Source organism: Phyllobates terribilis, unplaced genomic scaffold (genome assembly GCF_046119375.1).
Source record: "Phyllobates terribilis strain yellow unplaced genomic scaffold, ASM4611937v1 Scaffold_5__5_contigs__length_657084704, whole genome shotgun sequence".
In the NCBI taxonomy this organism is placed as follows: Eukaryota; Metazoa; Chordata; class Amphibia; order Anura; family Dendrobatidae; genus Phyllobates; species Phyllobates terribilis.
The window spans coordinates 616,313,446-616,333,912 of NW_027362765.1; the positions used below are offsets into that span (position 1 = coordinate 616,313,446).

Sequence of the window (20,467 nt, forward strand, 5' to 3'; positions counted from 1 at the left end):
CCGTGGACCTCTCTTCACCCCCGCTGGAAGACGCTCAATTCGAGGGGGACCCCACTGGAGAAGACCTGATGGGGTTCACTCAGGAGACCCGGGCGGGCGCCGCCCGGCGCTATGGGACCTGCCGCCAACAACGGGCAACGGTTGAGCGGCAGCGGAGAGAGAGGAAAGTGAAGGAGGAGTGGCTCCACATTAAAAACGTGGAGCAGAAGACAAGGGCCCGCCAGGACCCCCCGTACAGCTCACGGTCCCCGAGTCACCGGGACTGTTGTTAAGTTTCACATGGCATGTGGCTGGGGCATCATCTAAAACCCGAAGACCATGAGCCAGGTGTTTGTAAACAGGAGCGACGTAGAGTCCCACCTACCGGAGGGGCACAGTGGACGGGACCTGGTGCCTGGAGATACCGTCACCTATACCAGGCATAAGGGAGTGAAGGGGTGGTACGCCCTTCATGTCCACCGGGTCAAGGAGGAGGAGGAGTTATCGTACCAGGAGGAGAAGAAAGAGGGCCCGGACGGGTCTGAACCTGAGGAAGAGGAAGGAGCGTGTGGAGGACACCGTAAATCGTAAACGGTAAAAGAGGAGATGTAAATAGTTACCCGATCGGGTATAAGGACTGTTGTGAGACTGTTTCCACAAAGAGTGTGGTCCCCGTTGGGACAGAAAGAGAACTGTTGCCTGTTTTGCCCTAATCCCTAACCTGACCGAGGACTGAGAGCGGTCATCCTTTCCCTCTACCTGGCTGAGGACTGACAGCGGCCAGATCCCAAGGAGTCAAGAATGTTGAAAATGTTTTATATGAAAGTTAATGTCTTATTTATGAGTGTACACTTTAAAATTTTTTGTAAGTTTGTAATTGTTTTGCTCTGTTTCAGCCTGAGGACGTGCTGTGATTTACCAGGGGGGAATGTAGCACCCCGAGGGCTCGGCTGCTGCAGGGGTATTGCACCTCGAACCAGAGGTGTGGTATTCCACTCCCGGGTAAGGATGGAGTGTGGACTAGAACTCAGTTAGCTGCATGCACCACACACACCTCATTTCCGAGGAGCAGACCGACGGTACTCCCACTAGAAAGATGTGCAGGTACGACAGCTTCTGTTCCTGGCTGGAGTGGAGAGGGGGAGGAAAACCCAGTGGTGTAGGAGCAGATAGGGGCGGGTTTCTGGGCATAGGAAGGAGCCCATTGGTTGCTAATCACCTGGGCTCGGGTGTCAGAGGGAGTATAAAAGGTGGGCACCATCTTAGGAGTGAGTTCAGTTCAGTCAGACAGAAGAAGAGGGAGAAGAGGAGTGACAGGGAGCAGCAGCCCTGTCTGGGTGCTGCCCCTGGAGGGAGCAAGAGTGAAGAAGAAAGGAACAAGAAGCAAGGAAAGAATGAAACATAAGAAAAGGCCCAGAGACATGAAGCAAGAAGGAACCCGAACACGCTAGGAGTCAGCGGGTGAAGGGTTGGCAGATCAGGGTACCGGATCCCAAACTGGTGGAGGCCACTTATCCTCAGCCAGGAACCGGAGGACGTGGCCACGTCTTGGCGCGACCACTCACTACACTCACCACGAAGGCATGCCACATAGGGTCAGGGAGACCGGAGAAAGGTTTCGCCACCAGAAGGCCCGAGGAAGCTGGACATGGGTGGGTCCCTAGTGGGGACGGCCAGAGAAAGGAACGGGGAAAGGAGTTGAAGGTCACACTCTGGAATTGCCTGGGGGTTGGTCGAGCCCCGTACCTGGTGGACGCAGCATGGCTCGGGTCGTCATCACCTGCAGGACTGACGTTAATAACAACTGTGAGTAAAGCATTGAAAACTGCAATCAGTCTCTGTGTTCCATCGCACCACCAGCACCATAGGTACCGGGACGCTCTTACTATCACTCCCTTCACCCGCACCAGCTGCCCTGAGGCTATACCTCTCCCGTTGGGGGTTATACCACCATAGCTGCACATATATACCATCGGCCTCAGCGGACTGTTTTGCAGTGGCGGCCTTGCGACCGCAAATCAACGGGTGGCGTAGTCGGACACTAATACCATCATACCAATAACTGCCACTTAGTTTGACACCCTGGGCACGGACCGGGTCACCGCCACGAGGACTACTACCCCTATCGGATCCGGCTCCGGGTATTCCCCGCGTGCGCAACGCTACACAACATGGCCCAGGGGGCGAGTCACCAACACCGCAGAAGAAGAGGGAGCACGAGATGCCTCAGATCTTTCCTGGTTTTTCAGGTGTCTACGCCATTGCAGCTCGTGGTTTGCATTCAGATTCCTTGTCAGGCAGGTGATTCTCAGTTAAGAACATTTATGCCTCGCTTCACTCTCTGATGGCACAGCGTGCATACCACCCGTGTCATGTCATCAGAACATTGCCTGAAGAAATGCCTGTTACGATAGGCTACAAGCACTAAGGAAAGACAGGAGATCTGTCCCTACAATAGAACTAAGCTAGATCCCTACGATGTAACGGGGAACCTGATCCTGCGATCAGACCCGCTAAAGTCCTCAGCTAGTCTGAACGAAGATCTATAGATGTGAGGGAGGGATCCCTACAAGAACTAGGGACTGGGAGAAAGATGGACACCTCCTAGCAGAAATTGTAGCAGTAAAAAGACAAACACACAACATAGAACATAAAGGTCAAAAGACCTAGCTAAACTGACTGAGAAAGGTTACAAAGCACCTGGCTAGCTTAAGAGTAGAAATTACAATGAAGTCCAGCATGGCCAGAAGGGCGGAGCAGGATTAAATAGGCAAAAAGGTCATGTGACCAGCAAAATAGAAAAAACCTAACAGGAGAGTTCTAACAATGCCATGCCAGGGAACTCCTTTTGAGCTCGCTTTGGTGTGACCAGTTCGTAGCTGAGGTGGGCAGTAGCGGCCGATGTACTGGCTAGGGGCTGGCCGATTATTGTTTTGCACCCTGCTCCCCCTTTTGCTGTGCAGCTGGGACAGCATGACCACCACCTCTTCCTCCGAACTGAAGTGGCTGATGAATGACTTGGGGCTCGGACTGCTTGCCTGATTTGCAAGGGGGTGAGGTGGAAGACAGATGCCGATGGGCCGCAGGTGCAAACTGTGTGCTTTCAGCAGGGGACTGGGTGAGAGACAAAGAGAAGGAACTGGACCCTTTCTCAGCCATACAATCTCAAACCGCCTCTATGCTTTCTGGCCTCACAATTCGTCTAGTGGTACCCAGGCCTGCGAAATTACCCAGAATGTCCTGTCGCCTGCGTGCACCGGATAAAGGGGTTTCATTTGGGCTCATAGCAGACAGAGATCGACCACATCCTTTCTCTCTCTTCCAAAGCTACACCACCACCACCAGCAGCACCACGGCCACGCCCCCTATTCGATGCTCTCTCATTCTTTGCACGCCATAAAAATGCAGAGTATTACACGGCCTGTATACATAGAGTGTGGCCAGCATATTATTACACTGCATACACAGAACTTGTTTTTAGAGTACACCTGTCACGCTGGAGCAAGGAAATGCCCATCGTGTGGTGCAAAAGAGGGAAAACCAGGTAATGAATGCCCTGACTATGGTGAAAGGGGAGGGTTGAGACCCCTAACCGCTCATCTGAGACTGAACCTTGTGTTCCCTATTGTCCCTAAATAGGTACTCTCCCCTATGCCCCCTCTTCCCCTCGTCGCCATGGTGACCAGATGTTGTCGTAAAGACATTCGGGTCACCAGGCACTTGCAAGTTAGATCATGTGCAGTGCATGATCTAACTAACTTGTCGCTGCAGAGCTGACAGTTCTAATGCATTGCAATGTATTAGAACTGCGATAAGACTGCAGAAAGTGAAAGTCCTATAGAGCGACTAAGTAAAAAAAAAAAAAAAAAAAAAATTTAAAATATTTTTTTAAAAATCACATAAAATTATATTGTACACATGAATTAAATATTTTTAGGAAAAAAAAGTACACATTTGGTATCGCCGCGTCCAGAACGACCCAACCTATAACACTGTCCCACTAGTTAACCCTTTCAGTGAACACTGTAAAAAAAAAAAAAAATAAATAAAACATGAGGCAAAAAATGATGCTTTTTCATCGTAAAGTGGAAAAAAACACGACAAAAAAGGCGAATGTAAATGAATAAAAATGGTAATGCTGTAATCGTACTTTATCAATTTTGCAACACGTGGAACGGCATAACCCCCCCCCAATAAAACATTTCCTAAATTGTTGGTTTTTGTTCATTCTGCCTCCCTAAAATCAGAATAGAAAGCGGTCAAAAATGTCATGCGCTAAAAATGGTACCAATCAACTCGTCCCACGACTCTGTTGGCAGAAATATGGAAAAATTGTAGCTCTCAAAATATGGCTATGCAAAAGCTAGGTTTTTAGTGTGTAACTGCAGCCAAACATAAAAAAAAGATCTAAATCTGATATCGCTGTAATCGCACCGTTTAATCGCTTATACTGCACGAGGAACGGCGTAAAAAATAAATAAAACCAATTCTTCACCTGCTGTTGATTTGTTCATTTTGCCTCCCGAAGATTGCATTAAGGCTCAGCGCATATTTATCTTATGCTGAGTGCCTACACAGGGGTTTCCATGTAAATCTCTAAAATACGTAATTCTGACGGAACCCCCGGTGGAAGATTCCCTATAATAGACAGATGGGGACACTGTGGATGCTGTCTCACCTGTTATCCGCCGGTGTCCGTCTTTTTTTTAGGCGTGCTTAAAAGTGCCGTCAGCCACCGTTTTTCACCTCTGAAAAGGACATTGCTGAACAGAGACCTGATAGAGTCCATAGTAACTCTGCTGTCTTATTATAGCTAATGGATCTCTCTGGGGTTTTAGCTGAATCACTGTCACTCAGAGATTTAGATGGAATCCCCAATGTAAGTTCTCAGCATACAGCGCTGGATAAAAGTGATCCCAAATGTTATGTAAAATGTTCCTAACAAAAGCTTCAAATTAATCCACAAAAACCGCCACTCAGGTCCATCATCTAACAATGGAAATGCAGGGGGCTTCCATGTTATTGGTAGTACAAAGCCCCTGGAAAAGCAAAATGGCTCCTCACCCCACCAAAAGAAATAATGCAAATTCATCACTACCAAATTCAAATGCCCCTTCCTTTCTGAGCTCAAGTGTGCCAGGGCTATGTAGTCGATAAAGGCCCGTCACACTTAGCGAGGCTGCAGCGATCCCGACAACGATACGACCTGTCAGGGATCGTTGCTGCGTCGCTATGTGGTCGCTGGTGAGCTGTCAAACAGGCAGGCTCACCAACGATCAGGGGAGCAGTGACATCGTGGAAAGAATCTTTCCACGATGTCCTGCTCCTGGTTACCAGCCTGCTGAAGCAGCAGCAGGCTGGTAACCATGATAAACAGCGGGTTACTAGGGGCACACGCGCACCTAGTAACCCGCTGTTTATCATGGTTACCACTCTGCTCACCGTAGCAGAGTGGTAACCATGATAAACAGCGGGTTACTAAGTGCGCGTGCGCCCCTAGTAACCCGCTGTTTATCATGGTTACCTGCCTGATCGCTGCTCCCACTGGTCACACACAGCGATGTGTGCTGACCAGCGGGAGGGCAACGACCAAAAAAAGGTCCAGGACATTCTGCAGCGATCAGCTACCTCACAGCAGGGGCCTGATCGCTGCAAAGTGTCACACATAGTGACATCGCTGGTGAGGTCGCTGTTGCGTCACCAAAACCTTGACTCAGCAGCGATCTCGCTAGCGATCTCGCTATGTGAGACGGGGGCTTAAGTCAAACCTCTGACACCTCAATTTCCCTGACTTCCGACTCCGCCTCCATCTCCACAGCCCTGCCTCATTACTGAGCAGGTACATAAAGTTCAGAACAGAGTTATCTCAACTAAAGCTTAAATCCTTAGATCCGGAATAGAACAGATATTTATAGGATTTTGTAACTTTCCCAAATTTTTATGAAAACATTTACAGCACATCCTGCAATGAACTAGTGTACCCAATGTATTATATATTTTCTGAGTTGGTCCATTTTATTACAACTCCAACTTCTATCAAAATGGACACCGACTCCCACTCCACGACTGCGAGTCCACATCCCTGCCTAAACCACATTTGGCGTCCACATGTCTGGTATTTCTGTAACGATGAAAGCCCTCCTAATTTACGGGTGCATGTCTCCAGAAGCATGAGCTGGGCCCAATGCATGCGCACTACAATGTACTGGTCACTATAGCGGCAGTTTGCAATTTTCTCTCAGCAACATCCACTGCTGCTTGTTTCTGGAAAACACCCATGGAGTCAAAATAGTCACTACACATGTAGATTGATTTCCAAAGGGGTATAATTTACAAAATGGGGACAAAATGGGGATTCTGCTCTTCTAGCACTTAGGGGCTCTGTGTATGGAGTCCGCAAACTATTCAATGAAAATCTGAGCTCCAGGAGGCAAATGGCACTCCATCCCTCCCGAGTCTCACCGTATGGCTAAGAGTACTGTAAGCCACATTTGGAGTATTACTACATTCAGCAGAAATAGTATGACCATTTTTGGTGCCATTTTGACCCATGTCCCGGTGTGAAAATGTAAAATCTGGGGCTAAAACTAAATTTTGGTGGTAAAAATTTAATTATTTTTTTCTTCACTGCCGAATGATATAAAATTCTGTGACCCACCTGTGGTGTCAAGATGATGACTGCACCCCTTGATGAATTGATTGAGAGGTGTAGTTTGTAAAATGGGATCAATTATGTTTTAGGTTTTCTTACTTCCCTCCACGGTCGGCATGTTCATATTATTTCAGACAACTGTGCTATGGTGGCGTATATCAACCACCAGGGGTAAACCAGGTCTCATTCCCTAATGGAAGCGATAAAAAATCTTATCCAACTGGCAGACCAACACTTTCTCTCCCTGACAGCGTTGCACATAAAGGGGATAGAGAACGACAGGGCAGACTTCCTACGTCGCAACAGACTGAGGCAGGGGGAATGGACCCTAAATTCCAGAGTTTTTCCAAAGATATTAGATGTGGGGGGGGTGCTTCCAGCAAGCAGAACAGAAGAATGGAGAGGTTCTGTTCCTTGAATCCAAGAGAGCCCTCATTCGGTAGACGCCTTTCAGATCCCTTGGAGTTTCAGGATAGCATATGCATTTCCCTCGATCGTTATGATCCCAGCGGTTTTGAGAGAGACCAGGGAGGATCAGGCGAGGGTGATTCTGTTAGCCCTACTTTGTTCAAAAAGACCATGGTTTTCCTTGATGAGTCTAATGTCCGTGTCCGATCCCTGGATCTTACCAGAGATCCCGGACCTTTTCACTCAGGGTCCAATCTGTCTCTCTCAGGTGAAGGGTTTCCATCTAACAGCATAGAATTTGAAAGGGCACTGCTGAGGCAAAAAGGTTTTTCCCCAGGGTTAGTCTCCACCTTATTGAAGAGTAGAAAACAAGTAACAACAAAAATTTATGGCAGAACTTGGAAAAAGTTTTTAGATTTTTCAGGAGAGAGATTAGGGGGGGAAGCAGGGGCGTACATAGAAATCATGGGGCCCCATAGCAAAAGTCTGAATGCCCCCCCCCCCCCGCCAAAAAAAAAAAAAAAGGATCAACAGGTGCTCTTAACTCCAAGCATGCATGTTATATAGACCAAACATTGACCAAGAAAGAGATTGCCTTGAAATAGAAGACAATTAAAATTTTATAGCTAGTCTTTCATTTTTTCTCATTTGAGTAAAAAAAAAAAAAAGGAAAAACACTTACATCCAACTTGATATATTCCTTGTAAAAGTCAAAATGGAAGATTAAGCAGGACCGTCTCACCTTATTAAAGCTGTTAGCCGATTTCCCTGTTGAGATTTGGTCTTTGACAAGGCAGATTCAGGATTAAGGTCTGAAGGCAATGAAAAAAAAATTTATGCCAGAATACATGAAACATAATGACATGTGCCATGTCCCCCATACAAAGCTGGCTGGACGTTATAAATCTCATTTATTTCTACAGGAAACCTGTACCTGATTCACACTGCCCAATGTATGGTAATGGCAGCATGAACTGCAGTCTTGTAGAACAATTGCAGCAAGGTACATTATGTACTTTGTAGATCTAAACAGGAACCATAGCCAGAGAGGAGACTAGTCCAGCACTGCACCTGGCTGTCTTCCTCCAACTCTGCTGCTAGAGATTGTCAGGTCTCCCTCACATGTACAGAAGGAGAGATCTGTCAATCACTTCTTGTGGTACTGGGAAGAGCCAATCAGGTGCAGTGCTGAACTCTCCAGCTATGGTGGCTGCCTGGCTAACTATTCAAAGTACATTATTTATGGAACGTTTCAGAGGATATTATACCTGTGCTGCAATTGTGCTGCCAACTGTGATTCATGCTGCACGTGACATATGGTGGAGAAATATAGATATACAAGACAGGGCCCAGTCTGCCCCCTCATCCTTTACATATGCAGACACAGGCACACACTACGCAGACACGGACACACATAGCAGGCATGGTACACACTATGCACACATACATAAACAGGCTTTAGAAAGGCTCACATCTGGAGCTGAAACGTCACATCAGCCCTTATAGACTAATAAATGAGTTTTTTCAAAGAGTGCTATCTTCATATTTTTGCATCCATACACAAACATATACACAGATACTTACACATACTTACATATTTGAACACAGTCATACACAGATATTAGCATCATGCATGCACCGACATTATAAATATTTTTAATGGGAATGGGGAAGCCTGTAACAAGCCTCGCTCACTTGCTCCCAGCCTGTGCCCCATCCAGCTCCTTAGCCATGTGGTAGTGCAGGGCAGTCACAGTCACAGACACGGCCCTGGACCATCAGAGGGACCCACTCGCAGCAGGACAACTAGCACTGTGTGAATGCGGTCACTTCAAGAGACATGGCGGCGTGCAGTGCGCTGTGCCTGCTAGTAATAACGTAGCCGGGGCAACACACAAGCACAATTAAAAGTGCAGTGTCGCCCCTGCAGCGTCAGATGCGGAGCAGAGATGCTGGGGGAACAGCCTGGGCCCCGACAGCGAGTGGGCCCCTCTGATGGTCCAAGGCCCTGTTTACCCCCCTCCTCCACACTGTAATGTGCAAATTGTGTGCAGGCAGAATATCCCCCCCCCCACCTCCTCCACCCCTTGTAATGTGTAAACTGTGGATCAGAGCCAGCAGCCACTATTTACTCCCCTCCCCCACCCTCCACATTGTGAGCAGCCAGGGGCCCCCCACCTCCACATTGTGTGCAGCCAGGGCCAGAGGCCCCCCACCGCCACCCACCCTCCACATTGTGTGCAGCCAGGGCCAGGGGCCCCCCACCGCCATCCACCCTCCACACTGTGTGCAGCCAAGGGCCCCCCACCCTCCACACTGTGTGCAGCCAGGGGCCCCCCACCCTCCACATTGTGTGCAGCCAGGGGCCCCCCACCCTCCACACTGTGTGCAGCCAGGGGCCCCCCACCCTCCACATTGTGTGCAGCCAGGGCCCCCCCACCCTCCACATTGTGTGCAGCCAGGGGCCCCCCACCCTCCACATTGTGTGCAGCCAGGGCCAGGGGCCCCCCACCTCTACCCACCCTCCACATTGCATGCAGCCAGGGGCCCCCCACCTCCACCCAGTCAGGAGTCAGCAAAGTGCAGCGCCAGCCCAGCACAGTGAGGGGACACATTAAAAAAATAAAAATAAAAAAAAAAACAACACACTGCCGGCCCTGCTCACCGTCTCTCTCTCTCTCTCCGTGCACGCAGCACACCCTCATGTGCTGACTTCCTGCTTCTGGCCCGGGCCCAGCACACTGCTGCTCTCTGGCTGCAAAGCTACGTCAGCCAGGAGGCGTGACGTTCTTATGCAAATCCAGCCAGAGCATTCAGCCGGCAGCAGACCAGGAACCAGAAAGGAAGATTAGAGGAACGTACAGCACTGTCAGCATAGCACAGCCGCCGGACCGCAGCGGCCGTCGCGGGCCCCCTCACCCGCCGGGCCCCATAGCGGTCGCGTGGTCTGTCGCCATTGGCGGTACGCCACTGGGGGGAAGGTTCCAATTAAAACAATTTTAGAATGTCTCCAGAAAGGATTAGAGCTAGGATTAACTATTAATACCCTTAAGGTTCAAATTTCAGCCCTGGGAGCATTATACAATTGTAATCTGGCAGGTAACAGGTGGATATCGAGGTTCATTAGACCCTGCAACAGATCTAGACCAGTCCCCAATCCAAGAGCTCTTCCTTGGCACCTAATAATGGTTCTGGAGCCGTTAACCAAGGATCCATTTGAACCATTACTATAATCATCGGTTAAATATCTTGCCCTGCAAACCATATGTATTTGTAGCACTGACCTCATCCCGTAGGGTTGGCGACATTCAAGCCATATCAGTGGACCCTCCTTATACTTGGGTTTATGAAGATAGGCCGGATCTGGTCTTGACACAATCCCATTTCCCCAAGATAAGTATGAGGTTCCATAGGAGTCAGGAGATCATTCTACCTTCCTTTTGTAATAATCCTAGAGAACCAGGGGAGGAAAAGTTTCATAGTCTAGATGTCAGAAGAACATTGTTAGAATATATGTCTGTCACCAGTCGGTGGGGAGAGAGCTAATCCTTGTTTGCAGCTTTTCAGGCCTACAGGAAAGAGTGTAAAGTACTATAGCGTGATGGATTAGGGAAGCTATTAGTTTAGCTTACTCCACCAGTGATTTTCCAGCCTCCTGGGCAGAAAATGCAGAGAAGTATCCTTTGACCAGATTTGTAAGGCTGCAAGCACTATAGACTGAATCTATCCTCCTCTGCTGACCTTACCTTTGGTAGAAGGGTGCTGCAAGCGGTGGTCCCTCCCGAAGGTGATTTTGTTTCTCTATAAATCTCTGAAGTGTGCTGTCATGGGTGAAAGGAAAATATCAAGGTTACTTACCTGTAGATGTTTTTTCCAGAGCCCTTGACAGCACCTGTACGCCCCCTCCTCTTCTCACTGAGTTGGTGTTCACTATAGAAATTAATTAGTGTTTGGTGAAGTGTTGATTTAGTGTTGGTTGTATAAATAATTATTTGGAGGTCCTCTCATGCTCTGTGACCCAACTGAGGTACTGCCCTTTTATTTCAGTAGGTTTCCTGTCCTTGGTGGACGGATCCCTCTCTCAGGTGTGCTGTCATGGGCTCTGGAAAAACAAATTTGGGAGGAAAATGGGGGTGCGTCTTATAATCTTAAGTTGGCTTACCGGGGAGGGTAGATGGGTGGAGTGGGGTTACAGGACGCAGAGTCGTTGGTGCAGAAGTCGGGTAATGCTGCAGACCCAGGGCTGGCAGGTGGGATGACCTCGCGGGCCCTGGGCTTTCATAAAATATTAGCGGTGAGCGGAGTCCCCTTCCTATTGATTTTCCTTGCAGTGAGCTTCGGGAAAATTGGCGCCAGAGGGGGCGCATGTGCAGATTGAGATCTGGGGAACCGAGATAATCAGTGAGCCAAGATTATAAATGACATTATTTTGTTTTATCCTGATGAAGAAGTTTGTATACTTCAAATCGCACTGACAAATAAAAACCACATTCATACTTTCTTGGTCTTCTATCTGATGTTGGACTATTGGCAGCTCAGGATCACATCCACTTTTCCTACAAATTTGCTATAGAGTCCTGACATGGACACTGAATCCTTTTATTCAGCTTTATATTACTTATTGCTAATGCTGGGTTTGGGCTGGGTGATATTGGCCATGGCACAGGTTGTGCAGCACAAAATCACTGTAAGCTTCTTCGACCCCCTAGGATATCGTGACAAGCAGGTTGCAAAAATTCAAAATTTGTCACAGTACCGCAAGGGTCATAATGTGGACCCTACTCACTTGCATCATGCTACAATGTAGCCGTGGCATAGGTCAAACTGCCAAACTTTGTTCTATGTTGTGACCAAAACATTGTGGAGCCCTAACATAGAATAGACTGTGTTGTGTTTTGGCTAAAAAAATGTACATCTACTATGGACATGGATACACACAAACACAAACATTGAGGTGATTAGTGCTGCACTGCCACAGATGAGGGCACACAGGATCATTGCTCTGTAACACTTCCAATGCTGGAGTGATAACAGAAATCGGTGCTGGGCAGACTCAAAATAGCCAATATGTATGTAGTGGATGGGCAGTGGGCATTGCTGGAGAATTAGGCAGGTGCTAGCTCTGGATTTGAGGTTAACAAAAATGCATAGTAAGGCTATGTGCGCACGTTCAGGATTTGAATGCAGAAATTTCTTATGGTTTCTGCATCTCCTGCCTGGAAAAACGCTGCAGAAAAGACGCACGTTGTGCTGCGATTTTGTACATCAATTAATGCCTTTTGAAGCTAAATAAAGATATTTGAAAAAAAGAAACGTGGGGCATCACTTTAATCCTTTGATTACCTTTGGACCTGGGGTGAATACATTGTTTCATTTAAATGATTAAAGAATGTATCTGTTATGTTTCAAATAAAGTGTTTCTCTGAGTGTGTGTTTATTTAACTCTTTACTTTAGTTTACTTAGGGTTAGTAATGAAAAGGTCTGATTGACACCTTTTCATCACCAAACAAAAGGGCTAGGTGTAAGCTAATCCCATAAAGCCAATCTCATTAGCATTCCCATTCATGTAATTTCTGGGGCAGGGGATAGCTGCTGTATTTAGCCCAGGAAGGTGCCATTATACAAAAATGTTCCCTGGCTATTAATAACAGTTCACAGCTGTTTATTCCACTACGTCCCCACGATCAGCAACCAGCAGTGCTATGGACGCAGCGTATTTTAGCTGCATCCAAACGCTGTGTTTTAATGCTGCACTTTTGTTGTCAATGCATGCAGATCCACCGCATATAATGACATTTCAATCGGTCAAAATCTGCGGCTTAGACTGGTGTCTCCACTACAGAAATTGATATGCTGTGGGTGAGTTTTGGTACGTGCACAGGATCAGGAGCTGCTGCGGGTTTGAAGCTGCTTATTTATACAGCATCAAACCCGCAGCGGCCAGCTGTTACAGCATAGTGGGTGGGATTTCTAGAAATCCCATGTCCACTATGTGTGTATCTGAGGCTGCGGATCACCTTTGGACACTGACATGCGGCGCTTCTTTCAGGACTGCAGCATGTCAAATTCTCTTACGGAGTCGCTAGTCTCAGCAACAGAAATTTGACCACTAGAATGTATTGAATGTGGTAAATCTGCATAGTTAAGTGAACACATGTGAATTTACCTGCGTTCAATTAGAACGCAGCATTTTGGACACAGCAAAAATATGCTGTGTCCAAAGCGCTGCTACGTCCTGATCATGGGCACATAGCCTAAAATTCAAAAAAATGTTGTGGGCTCCTGCGTCATTTTTATAACCAGTAGAGGGAAAGCCGACCGCTGGGAGCTAATATTAGTAGCCGGGGAAGGGGCCATTAGCCAAAAATGTTCCCTGGCAATTAATAACAGCCCACAGTTGTTTGCTTAGCCTTTACTGGCTAGATTACAGGGGGACTCCAAAAAAAATTGACTTAGGGTCCCCCTATAAAATCTAACCAGAAAAGGCTAAACAGACAGCTGCGGTCTGATATTAAAAGCCAGGGAAGGGGCCATGGATATTAGCCCCCTCTTCGGCTAATAATATCAGCTCTCGGCCGCCCCAGAAATGGCGCATCCATAAGATGTGCCAAATCTGGCGCTTAGCCTCCGCTCTTCCCACAGCCGTGTAACGGTGGCGAGTAGGCTAATAAGGTTGGGGTTCATGTCAGCCTTGTATTGGCGGCTGATGTGAAGCCAAGGTTGTTAATGGAGAGGCGTCTATAAGACACCCCCATTACTAACTGCGTGGTAAAGTTTTTGATGGTTTTTCAATAAAGACAGGGCCAGATAAAGTCTTTTATTTAAATAAAATGCCACACGGTTTTAATAATCTATTTAAGAATAAAAAACACTGTATACTCACCTAATGCCAAATCCCTCCTCTTTTGTAAAAAAACAAAAATAAAAAACAACCATACCCCTCACCTGTCCACCGTCATGACGTAATCCCAGTGTCCCACGATGATCCGGGTCACTTCACCAGCAGCCACATCAATCACGCACTATACACTGACAGGCGTGTAAACACTCCTGTCAGTGTACATTCTGCACTGATGGGGCTGAGTTCAACTGAGTTAATCAGCGATGTACACTGCTGGGAGCGATCGTGCTCCCGTCAGTCTACCGACGGGGGACATCGGGAGGACGCCGAACAGGTGAGAATAAGGTGTTTTTTATTTTAATATAGATTTTTACTTTTTTTTTTTTTTTTTAAACACCGCTCACAGACTCCGGCTTGGCTGAGAAGACTACTTCTCCCCTCAGCCGCGCCTGCTCCCGCTGTTATCAGTGGGAGCGGTGGTCAGATCATGGGAGGAGTAGTCTTTCCCGGCCCGGGTACCATTATTTGTGCGTTTTTGCGGCGTATTTGACTCATTGACTTGAATTGATTCAGTCAAATATGCAGCAAACATCCACAGCAAATCCACAAATATTTTATACCTGTGTTTTTGCTGCATATTTGACTGACTCAATTCAAGTCTATGGGTGAAAAACGCTGCAGAAACGCACAAAGAATTGACATGCTGCAGATTTAAACGCAATGACAATCCTGTCAGGAAAATTCCTGATCATGTGCCCAGCACTTCAGGATTGTCATTGCATTAACTGGCACACGGATTACCTAGCATTGTTGGTGCATTTCTGCATGGAAAAAACGCAGCGAAAACACATCAAACGCACAGTGTGCACATGGCCTAAGCTGCCTAATTTGGAAGAGCAGCATGTACACAAACTGGATGCAGGAAATTAAGTAAAATTCAGGAGGAATGAAAGGTAGAAACATGTAAAATGTATAGAGGTGTCTAATATTGCCATGCAGGAAAGATTAGCTTAAACAAATTTGTATTTCGGGGGCTGTCAACTTCTTTAAGGCCTCCGTACACATTAGACTAAAGCCGGCCAAAATTGGCTGGCTCGGCCTCCAGTCTAAAGTGTATGGAGACCTTCTGACTTCTTGAAAGATATTTCACATCAGATTTCCTATGGCTGTTTTTCTTTTGCTCTGGAAGATGAGGTTCCATCAGAAGAGCTCCATGATTCATAAAATATTTAAATCAATAATACATAATGTTAAATACATCTCAATTAATGAACGATGGGATATATAGATCAATGCATGTACATTCTCTTCACCAAGCTAAGTGCAATGTAAATGAAAGTGCATAATATCCAGGCGAACCAAAAAATTATAATTCTGTTCAGGTGGACTCCAAGTCCTGCTCAACAGCTAGTATTGACTGAGTCCGATGAGTTTTGTACTGGCCCCCGGAAAATACTGATTCTCCTGGAAATCCGAAATTAATGGTGTAATTGACCTTGAACTGGCTTGGTCTGTTTTTATGGTATACAAGTTTCCTCCTGGCTCTAGTGATAATTATAATTGTTGTATTTTAAAATGTAACTTTATTATACAGCAATATTGGCAGATCATTATTTTTTTTTAAATGAACCACTTTCTTTCATGTACTGTACTGTATTGTTTCACTCTTATTATGTACTTTGTCCTTTGTCCTTTCTCAGAGGATTGTTACCCACCTAGAGAAACATGGAGATGGAAAGGTCATTTACACTGATTGCATCGGGAATGGAAACATCAACCAGGTGGGAAGTGTTTTTTTCTTTTGTCTAAAGGTTATCTGAAGGGCAAGGAGGTTATATAGTTACATAGGTTGAAAAAAGACCTAGGTCCATCAAGTTCAACCTACCTCCACCAATCATACATTTTGTCACTAGTTTAACTATAACCCACATTGTTATGTGTATCATGGAAATCACCCAGCCGCAGGTGGTGGAACCCTTCTCTACGCCATAGATGCCAGCCGTGAAATCAGTGAGGAGAGCAGGGCTGTGTGTCATTACATGTCTCGCTCAGAAAAATCAAGGTTTTTTTTGTCTTTTTACTCTGCATGACAGTTCCTGCTTATTGTTGGTCAACGCCATGCAGTAAAAAAAATATATGACCCCAGAGACTAATCTCTGCTAACACCCATTTTGGCTCAATATAAATTACAGACATGGACAAAATTGTTGGTACCCTTCTATTAAAGTAAGAAAAACCCATGAATGCCACCATACCCTGTGCATAACTACTGCACAGGGTATGATCTTTTCCTTCTTTAGGTATTGGGCCGCGGCCCCACTATCAGTATTTGGTCAGTATTCGGTCAGTATTTTTCTCAGGAGTAGGAGCCAAAACCAGGTGAGGAAGAATCAGAGAAAAGGTATATTAGAAACAAGTCACCAATTCTGCATTTATCACCCACTCCTGGTTTTGTCTCCCACTCCTGAGAAAAACTACTGACCAAATACTGATGGTGGGGCTGTGGCCTTATGGTAATTCTAGCAACAAGTGTTTGGGTGTTTAAGGGCGCTCCATTAAGGGCTTCGTTGAAGAGTTTGGTTAGATAGGGAAGAAGCATAGTACTGCATGTTTCGCAATAAAAGGTGGAAAACCCATCTGGACCTGGGGATTTATATTTTTGGGGCGGATGGAAGCGCCTCGTGTATTTCTTTCTCCAAAATAGGAGAGTATAAGGATGCTATTTGTGTTTCAGAAATTTTTGGTAGAGGGATATCTTTTAAAAAGGCCTTTATTTTATCTCTTTTGTCTTTAACAGGTTCTGAGAGTTGGGTGTCTAAATTATACAGATTCTCAAAACATTTTTGAACTCTAATGCAATTTCTTCTGTTTTAAAGATTGTGGTAGTATTATAGTCTTTCAATCTAGAACTAAAAGACTTTGCCTTCCTTTGTTTGATTTGCGTGATCATGAATTTTGTAGATCTGTCTCCATGTGCTTAGTATTTATATTTGGAAAGAGGTAGCTTTTTGCTGATTGCAAGTTTAGTAGGTTACATAATTTTGTTCTTAATTCACTTAAAAGGGAATTGTGAGATAGCAGGTGTTTTTTTATGCATTTTTTCAATATTTTGAATTTTGTTTAGTAATTCTTTCTGTTCCCTATCCTCTTCTTTTTTGATGTGTGCGGTTAGTGCAATAAATTCTTCCCTTATATATGACTTATGTGCTTCCCATAAAGTTTGTCATTACGAGTTATGAGGGGCTGAGTAGTGTGTAAAGTCTTTTCGTAGTAGGGTTTGCAAGTCTCCAAATATCTGTTAAGCATATGTTATGAAGCTTGTATCTGATTTTAGCAAGGGCTTTCTGTGAAAATATCGACTTTTTTGAAGATGTATCTAAAGAAGGTTTCAGAGCCACATTAAAATTTCCTCCAAATATCAATATGCCCTCCATAAAATCTTGTAATATATCCAATGTTTCAATTAACCAATCTATCTGATGATTATTATTTGGTGCATATATATTTCCAATTGTTATAGGATTGGAGCCCAGTAACACTTTAATAAAAATGTATCTTCCATTGTCATCTTTCAATTGATCCAGTAAGGTAAATGGGACTTGGGTGTTTATGCCTATACTGACCCCTCTAGAGTTGCCTGACTGGGAACAGGAAGGGCTGTGGAACCATTTAGAGTACTGCAATTTAGGAAGTGACGGGATATGGCCCAGTCTAAAATGTGTCTCCTGTATTAGACAGAAAACGATTTTCTCCTTTTTGAAGTATTTGATGATTTGTCCTCCTTTCGAAGGGGCGTCAATAGCCCTTATGTTGTAGGATAGTATAAACTTGGCCATACTCATTATTTTGAGATATAATGTTATCTTGGACCCTCGCTCTACCTATATTTTGATGGTGTACCGAGGTTTGGGTTCTTAGTGAAGAGAAGTATGTCGTGAACATCACCTGGTACCTGTTTATCCAATGTGGAGATCTGAAGGCACAAATCTGTGACGCTTGACCGGACGACTGGGTAGCACAGAATGGAAGGGAAGTGTGGGGGAACAAGTAACAGAGAAAAAGAGCAACAAGGGTTAGTTCGATAGATACACTAAGCATATTGATACGAACTAAAGCTATAATGTTCAGAGAGATTATCACAACCCCATAAAAGGTGAGCATCATTAGAATATCGTAACTCTACCAGTAACATTGGAATTCTGTTTAGTATGAATAGATTGCAATCTTACCACATCAACAACGAACAGATGAGCTCTGTATGACAATGAGGACTGCATAGACATGAACATAAGCACCTATATGATTCAGTCAAAATTCGTTCCCTACATAACTTGAAGAGAATGGTAACCAAAGATTAGCAGGAAGCAAACCTAGCCAAAAAGAACAGGCATCAGTCCGGTATCAGATGTTTGGGTGTGAGTTCCCCATTTTTTTTCCTTTGTTTGCCTCAACAGCCAGTCGTGGCAGATTCAAACACCGAGGGTGGGGGAACTGGGAGAAGAGATGAAGATCCTGCACTGTGTCCTAGTCTTCAATGAGGAGATATGAAAGGTCCATAAGTGCCAATGCTTCGTTGAAGTCATTTTTAGAATGAATAATCAGTTTCTTTCCTTCAAACAAAAAGATGCCGAATGGGAACATTCACGAGTACAAGATTTTTTTCTTACGTAGGGCATCTGTTAAAGGCTTTAAAATTCTCCTTTTTTGTAGTTTGAGGAGAGATATCCTGATATATGGAGATTTGGGCATTTTCGAAGGTTGTGTGTTCTAATCCTCTTGATCTTTTGAGAATATCTGCCTTGACTTTATATTTGAGAAGATGACAGATTATATCCCTTGGGGGTTCAGATGGTTTGGGCTTCTTCCTCAATGCTCTGTGGATTATATTATAATTTCTTCTTGATATTTTTCACCTAATAACAGGATGAAGAGATTTTTGATTGTGGTAGGGATTAATTCTGGCAGAACAGATTTAGGGAGGCGTCTGATGTGTAGATTGTTACGAGGTCCTCTGTTCTCTTGGTCCTCTAGAGCTTCAAAAGCGGTGTTCAAATATTGTTGACCTTTTTGAAGTCCTTCTGAGGCTGCCACCGAGAAATCACATAACGAGTCTTGAGTTTCTACTGATTCGACTCTTGCTCCCAGTTAGTTAATTTCTCATCTTACATCTTTAATTTCTTTCATAAGTGGATCTAATGCATTAGAAAGGGCCTCTTGAATAAAAGAACGGGAGACCTGCAGAGAATCTAATGTAGAGCCTTCATTATCGCTGCCTTGATCCTTTTTGGAGAAAGATGGGCTCTTGTTAGTCGCAGAGTGTGAAACATTTGCTTTTTTGACAAATCTCTCCTTTTGTGTTTAAGTTTGTATTTGTTTCTCTGGTGGGGCCACCCCCTATATTAACCATTCTGATGGGATTTCTGTTTGCTGGAGTGTCACATTAGATAGCGTTCCGTATTGCTGTTGTATATGCTCACATATGGTAAAAGTTCTGTATTATTGTTAAAGAAGCTCATATATCAGTGATTCAACCTAAATAACTCCAAAGTAGTTAAAGGAACTTCCCTATGATTCATCACAACCTATAGAAATTGGAAGTAAAAAAAAAACAATATAATAGAAACATGTCAATCTTCATTACCAAATAACATTAAAACCAATTAAAAATGGGGAATACTATCAGACAAAATCCACAAACAGGCTAAACCAAACTGCTCCACTAAGGGGAGAACAAGCTCCATTCCTTAATAGAAAGTAAGTAGATTCTCATAGACCAAAGTAAGTATAAAATGTGGTGAGCATGTGCCCAAATCTGATACAATTTCTAAGGCCTCAGTGGCTTAGTGTGTGCAAACACATGACTATTCATCCCTACATCACTGCATTGTCAAATATTCCGTATCATATAATGGCCAGGCAGTATCTGCAACAGAAGGGATTTACAAAAACTCTTAGGGGCCCCGGGGGGATACATTGGGGGGGGGGGGAGGGGGTAATATAAATGTTTTAATGTTATTTAGTAATAAAGATTGACATGTTTCTATTATATTCACATATCACTGAGTAGTATAATTAAGGGAATATGTGGTATACAGCAGCCGAATAAAAATTTTGTAAGATTATGGTGTGTTTTTCTCTCTCGGCCACAAGATGTCGCTAAAGTTCCAGTTGTCATATGATGTACAATTCTCTTGAGAAATATGGGATGTAATAGTCTATTGAGTACGTCTTTGATTTATTTTGAATAAAGTACTATAGTGATGTTAATGAATGTTGTTAACTATTAGTACCTGCTTAATGTGAATAAGGAGCAGATCTTGTCTTAAGAACAGAGGCCTTATAGGAGATCCGTTGGGGAATAAAGGGAGAGAAGGGGGAGTATATTGTTATCTCCCTAGAAAGTCTTATTTGTGTCCTTTATCTTTTGTGTCCCTTGAGCCAGACAGTGTCTGTAAGTATATTTTTAAACTGGGGGCAGTCCAGGTACGATTGTAATATAATAGCCTCCCCTTGAGGTTTTACAGCTGCCCACTGTGAGCTCCCCCGTGCATATCACAACTGAAGCAAGATGGCGTAATTACAGGCA

General features: G+C 44.9%; 1 protein-coding gene across 4 annotated transcripts in view; it reads left to right on the forward strand.

The window, feature by feature from the left end:
* Positions 1-20,467, forward strand: part of LOC141273761 (mitochondrial ribosome-associated GTPase 1-like) — a 332,495-nt gene that overhangs the window by 98,595 nt on the left and 213,433 nt on the right. For all 4 annotated transcript variants that reach the window (XM_073686095.1, XM_073686096.1, XM_073686099.1 and 1 more), the window contains one exon: positions 15,582-15,662. In XM_073686095.1, the coding sequence (XP_073542196.1) occupies positions 15,582-15,662 (81 nt within the window). The remainder of the gene's footprint in view (positions 1-15,581; positions 15,663-20,467) is intronic.